Source organism: Bos taurus, unplaced genomic scaffold (assembly GCF_002263795.3).
Source record: "Bos taurus isolate L1 Dominette 01449 registration number 42190680 breed Hereford unplaced genomic scaffold, ARS-UCD2.0 Leftover_ScbfJmS_1413, whole genome shotgun sequence".
Lineage (NCBI taxonomy): Eukaryota > Metazoa > Chordata > Mammalia > Artiodactyla > Bovidae > Bos > Bos taurus.
The window spans coordinates 36,414-42,850 of NW_020190514.1; the positions used below are offsets into that span (position 1 = coordinate 36,414).

The window sequence follows — 6,437 nt, forward strand, 5'->3', positions numbered from 1 at the left end:
CATTTGACATTCAAGTATTAAATGAATATTTGAATGTTGCACTAGTCAGCTGGACAGACTGACTGGGCCTTCTCTTCCTAGCTCAGGAATTGTTTAGAAGACATATTTATAATGAAATAATTTTTTATGCTATTGGCTTCTATTTTGAAATAAATGTTACATTAAATACCCTGGCCTAAAATGGGTAATCTTGCCTTTCTCCAGGGCATCTTCCCAACCCAGGGATCGAACCCAGGTATCCTGCATTGCAGACAGATTCTTTACCAACTGAGCTATCAGGGAAGCCCGAATATCCTGCAAAGAATGAGTTCTGGCAAAAATGAGAAGTATGTCCAATATAAAAACAAACAGAAAGAATGAAGAAGATACTTTGAGATTACTGATATCTACATATTCATAGGAATAAATGATGTTTGTGGAAATCCATTTTAGTCTATAGTGCCTAGTTAGCCATTTCAAAAATTATTTCCCTTTGGTCTTTACAAACTTATAAATATATATGGGCATATACGTATATATACATATATAATGTTATTTGTATGTATTTAACATAATACATAAAATTATATGAACTTCTTCTTCTTCTTCTAAGTCGCTTCAGTCGTGTCCGACTCTGCGCGACCCCATAGACGGCAGCCCACCAGGCTCCCCCGTCCCTGGGATTCTCCAGGCAAGAAAAATGGAGTGGGTTGCCATTTCCTTCTCCAGTACATGAAAGTGAAAAGTGACTAGTACTACATTTTTATATATTATGTAATTAATATATATAATGATATATAGTATGTATTATTATATTAACATATGATACATGTATAGTATGTCACATTGTATAACCTGACATTGTCTGATAATTTGTAACTCTATATTACAGAAACCAAAAAAGAATCTCTAATCTCAGGTTTTACTTCATGATTTATTTTCTCCTATAATACAGTGCTTCAAATAAAGCCACATTTGCACAATCATTTCCGCAAGGAAGAGAATTCTTTATTCTGTCTCAATATTGGTTAGAGTAAAATTTATGCAGCAAGTTAATTTCTTTTTGGTTCTTGGACATACAATCCATTGTTTCCATTTGGAGCATGCCTGTTGAATAGTAAATGAAAAGCAAAAGGTGTCTTTTTGGTTTCATCACTGACTATTTGGTTTCACAGATATTTTCTTGGAATTGAACTTTTTCTTCACAGATACATAGAAATAAAATGAAGAGAGTAATTTATGATAGTTTCTACATTCAAAAGATTATTTTCTTTTGCTATTGTTCATCTTTATTGTGTTTAACAGTAGGCCATTAAATGAAATGAGACACCAGAAATTTTCAAAAGGCTAAGCTAGCCTAATTGACAATATCATCAATTTCCTGGATTTTCTAATGATATAAACAGGAAGTTGCAGAATATATATAAAGGGAAGCTCAAAGCTACGCTATCCAGTTTCATTACCATTTGTTCCTCATCCTTTTCAAAGGTAAGGATTTTATAACCAGTTGTTTTCCTGAAGCTCAGTTTTCCACTAGAACCAAAATATACCAAAGTTAATCTGAATGCAATATTTCTTTGAGGTTGTAAACAGATGGAGCCATCATATGGCTGACTGAAAGCATGTCGTTTGAAAATTATAAAATGGCTGGTGAAGACGACATACAAATGAACACCGAAATTGTAACCGGACCACTTCCAGGCATAGGTTCCATCTCTGACAATCCTTTTGCCACATCTCATGCTATATTCTTCAAGTTCGGTTTCAGTGATGTCTCTAGGACCAATTTCCCTGTATTGTTGTGCTCTAAGCAAGGTATACCATTGTCGTTTATAAACACACGATAACCATTCTGAAGGTATTAGAGCATCTTGTTCAATAACTTTTGTGGAGGCCAGGTCACAAATGATATGCTGAAACCTCAAATTTTTAAATACTGGTTGAAATACTATGCCTTGTTTAGTTTCAAGAAAGGAAATGCTACCATCATGTTCCTTGTGCCTGGAAAACCAGTTGTTTGCATTAACTAAAAGCTGTTTCATTGTGCCTTTCCAACCTGGGTTAAGGCGGAGGAACATCCACTGTTTGAGTGTAGTATATATATCGATTTCCTTTTGCATTACGAATAAATTAGAAGAAGAAATGACCAGATTCATAAGATCTGTACTGAGTTTCTTGTAAAGTTCAACACTTGGATGAGTCATCAGATTGTGGAGAAGCCATTCAAAGCACCCTGTCTTTACAGAATGTAACCCATAGGTCTCTGCTGCCACATAGAAGCTACATACAGTTTTCACATTAATTGTTTCCTTCATGGTCTTATCACACTGCTGAATTAAGTCCTCTACTTGAAGCAGGCACGCGGTTGCCAAAACTCTTGGAACTTGAAGGGGCTTAATTAAGACATATTCATTCCTATACAACGAGCCTAATACAAATTGCAAAGATTCTACATTTATATTCTGGTCATTAATCTCCAGGTCAATAATATCTTTGTGACATTCTTTCCCAGAATCTCTAAACATTGTAGCAAAGTAGTCCGACTGACATAAAAACCTTTTGTGTAAACACCACACTTTCCCCAGAGCACGGATTTTAATGTCACTGGTTTCGCCATTTAAAAATAAAGTTTGGTAAGCATACTCAGATTTGATCTTAACTTTTTTACCCTGTCTTGTACAGACGACTTGCTGTAGATCCTCCTCCTGGTTGTGACTCATCTCAGACTCTGGGCCTAAGCTGGGACCGGTGCTCTGTTTGCGTTTACGGCTTCCAGACACATAACTGGGGCCTGCCTGGGCTTCTGGCTGCTGCAGTTCCCCTGTGCCAGATTCCCTGCATTGCAGATTCCGACTGTTCAAGGGCCCCATAGATAAAGGCTCTTAGGGCCCCTAAAGAGACTGCTGCAGAGACTTCTCTGCCACAGCATTGCTGTGGCGTGCCACCTCCGCTTAGGCCCTAGTTTCACTTGGGCATTTTAGCACAGTCCCAAACGTCACAGTGGAGGCTCTGCATTCTTCATTCTCTGCTCCAGCCCCTCCCTCCCTGTGGCCCCGCCCACTGCCTCCAGTCTTCCATTCAGTCTAGCCTATTGTTCAGGGCCCCTGCCTCCAGGTTTTCCTTGAAAATACTTTCCTATAAGGGAAATGACTGAATCAAAGGCTTTTGGATCACAGTGTTAAAGAGTGTACATATTCACATTTCTACTGCAAGTGGGAGAATTCTTTTCTCAGCTGTCAGCAATATTGAATATAATTATCTGCCTTCAACTTTTAGTAATTTAAAAAAGATGAATAGTGGTATATCATTATTTTATTATTCCTCTTTCATTATAGAGAAGGCAAACTTTTATTTGATGTATGTGTGTATATGCATATATATGCACAAAATTATACACATATACAAAATTATATATGTATAATTTTGAAATATCAGTAAAGATAAAGAGATATTTCAAAATTTTCTGATAAGGTACATCTTCATATTCTTTGCTTATTTCTGTATGAAAAGTGTTAGTCACTAAGCTGTGTCTAACTCTTTGAAAGCTTATGGACTGTAGCCTGCCAGGCTCTTCTGTCCATGGGATTCTCAGGGAAGAATACTGGAGTGGGTAGCCATTTCCTTCTCCAGGGGATCTTCCTGAACCAGGGATCGAACCCTGGTTTCCCACATGGCGGGCAGTTTCTTCACTGTCTGAGCCACCAAGGAAGCCCCAAAAGAAAGTGTTAGTTACTTGGTCATGTCCAACACTTTGTGACCCCATGGACTGCAACTTGCCAGAGTCCTCTGTCCATGAAAGTCTCCAGGCAAGAAAACTGGAGTGGGTTGCCATTTCCTTCTCCAGGGAAATTCCTGACACATGGATCAAATCCAGTCTCCTGCACTGCAGGCAGATTCTTTATCCTTTGAGCTACCCGGGAAATGTTTATTTCTGTATAGATTTTTATATATTTTCTCCTTAGTGATTGTCAAAAGCTTATTAGCTTCTTATAATGTAAGACTACACATATGTATGGTGTGCATGTGTGCCAAGTCACCTTCAGTCATGTCCCACTCTTTATGACCCTATGGACTGTAGCACACCAGGCTCCTCTGTCTATGAGGATTCTCCAAGCAAGAATACTGGAGTGGGTTGCCATGACTTCCTCCAGGGCATCTGTCTGATCCAGGTATCAAACCTGCATCTCTTACCTCTTCTGAATTGGCAGGTGGGTTCTTTACTACTAGTGCCACCTGGGAAGCCCATATATATGCATATATACATATAAAAATTAAAATTGTTAAAAGGTTATATTTTGTTGTTGTTCAGTCACTCAGTCGTGTCCAACATTTTGTGACCCCATAGCCTATAGCACCCCAGGCTTTGCTGTCTTTCATCATCTCCTGGAGCTTGCTCCAACTCATGCCCATTGAATCAGAAATGTCATTCAACCATCACGTCCTCTGCTGTCCCCTTCTCCTCCTGCCTTCACTCTTTCCCAGCATCAGGGTCTTTTCTAATCAGTTGGCTGTTCGCATCAGGTGGCCAAAGTATTAGAGCTTCAGTTTCAGCGTCAGTCCTTCCAAGGAATATTCAGGATTGATTTCCTTTAGGATTGACTGATTTGATCTCCTTGCTGTCTGAAGGACTCTCAAGAGTCTTCTCCAACACCACAGTTCAAAAACATCAACTCTTTGGCACTCAGCCTTCTTTATGGTCCAATCCTCACATCCATGCATAACTACAGGAAAAATCATAGCTTTTACTATATAGAACTTTGTCAGCAAAGTAATATCTCTGCTTTTTAATATGCTGTCTAAGTTTGTCATAACTTTCCTTCCAAGGAGCAAGTGTCTTTTAATTTCATGGCTGCAGTCACCATCTGCAGTGATTTTGGAGCCCAAGAAAATAAAGTCTGTCACTGTTTCCATTGTTTCCCTATCTATTTGCCATGAAGTGATGGACTGGATGCCATGATTTTAGTTTTTTTAATACTGAGTTTTAGGCCAGCTTTTTCACTCTCCTCTTTCACCTCCACCAAGAGGCTCTGTAGTTCCTCTTCACTTTCTGCCATAAGGATGGTGTCATCTGCATGTCTGAGGCTATTGATATTTCTCTCAACGATCTTGATTTCAGCTTATGCTTCATGCAGCCCAGAATGTTGCATGATGTACTCTGGATATAAGTTAAATAATCAGGGTGACAATATACAGCCTTGGCATACTCCTTTCCCAATTTGGAACCAGTCCACTGTTCAATATCTGGTTCTAACTCTTGTTTCTTGATCTGCATACAGTTTTCTCAGGAGGTAGGTAATGTACTATGGTCAGGTATTCCCATCTCTTGAAGAATTTTCCACAGTTTGTTGTGATCCGCACAGTCAAAGCCTTAGGAAGCATCAATGAAGTCAATGAAGCAGAAGTAGATTTTTTTTTAATTCTGTCTATTTCTGTGATCCAGTGGATGTTGCCAATTTGACCGCTGGTTTCTCTGCCTTTTCTAAATTCAGCTTGAACATCTGGAAGTTCTCAGTTCACGTACTGTTGAAGCCTGGCTTGGAGAATTTTGAGCATTACTTTGGTAGCGTGTGAGATTGTGCAGTAGTTTGAAAATTCTTTGGCATGCCCCTTCTTTAGGATTGGAATGAAAGCTGATTTTTTTCCAGTCCTATGGTCACTGCTTAATTTTCCATATTTGCTGGCATATTGAATGCAGAACGTTAACAGCATTATCTTTCAGGATTTGAAATAGCTCAGCTGTAATTCCATCACCTCCACTAGCTTTGTTAGCACTGATGCTTCCTATGGCCCCCTTGACTTCACACTCCAAGATGTCTGGCTGTAGGTGAGTGATCACACCATCATGGTTATCTGGCTTATTAAGGTCTTTTTGTATAGTTCTGTGTATTTCTTGGCACCTCTTCTTTATATCTTCTGCTTCTTTTAGGTTCATGCTGTTTCTGTCCGTTATTGTGCCCATCTTTGCATGAAATGTAAAGCTCCTCCCACTGCCCCCTTTTCTGGGCTTTATCTTCAATTTGTAAGAAACTGTCAAACTGTTTTCCAAAGTGGCTTTACCATTTGATGTTACCACTAGCATGTAAGATGGTGGAGTAGAAGGACATGTGTTCATCTTGTCCTGCAAGAACACCAAAATGGCAACTAGCTGCTGAATAACCATCAACAAGAGACTGTTGAATCCCACCGAAGAAAGATACCTGGATCCAAGGGCAGAGGAGAATCCCCAACTAGACAGTAGGAGGGGCACAGCTGCATTTAAAATTAAATCTCAGACCCAGTAGAGATGCTCAGAGGGCACAAACAAAACCTTGTGTGCACCAGGACTGAGGGAAAAGAGCAATGACACCCACAAGAGACTGAGCCAGACCTGCATTTAAGTGTTGGAGTGTCTCCTGTGGAGGCATGGGTTAGCAGTGACCTGCCTCGGGGACAGGGATTCTGATCTCTCTCTTTTTTTT

General features: G+C 39.6%; 1 protein-coding gene across 1 annotated transcript; it reads right to left on the reverse strand.

Annotated features, from left to right (window-relative positions):
- Positions 1-887: 887 nt before the first annotated feature.
- Positions 888-3,156, reverse strand: LOC112445444 (germ cell-less protein-like 2). Its single transcript, XM_024988944.2, has one exon. The coding sequence runs from the start codon at positions 2,847-2,849 to the stop codon at positions 1,353-1,355; it is 1,497 nt and encodes a 498-aa protein (XP_024844712.1). The 5' UTR covers positions 2,850-3,156; the 3' UTR covers positions 888-1,352.
- Between the last annotated feature and the right edge of the window lie 3,281 nt (positions 3,157-6,437).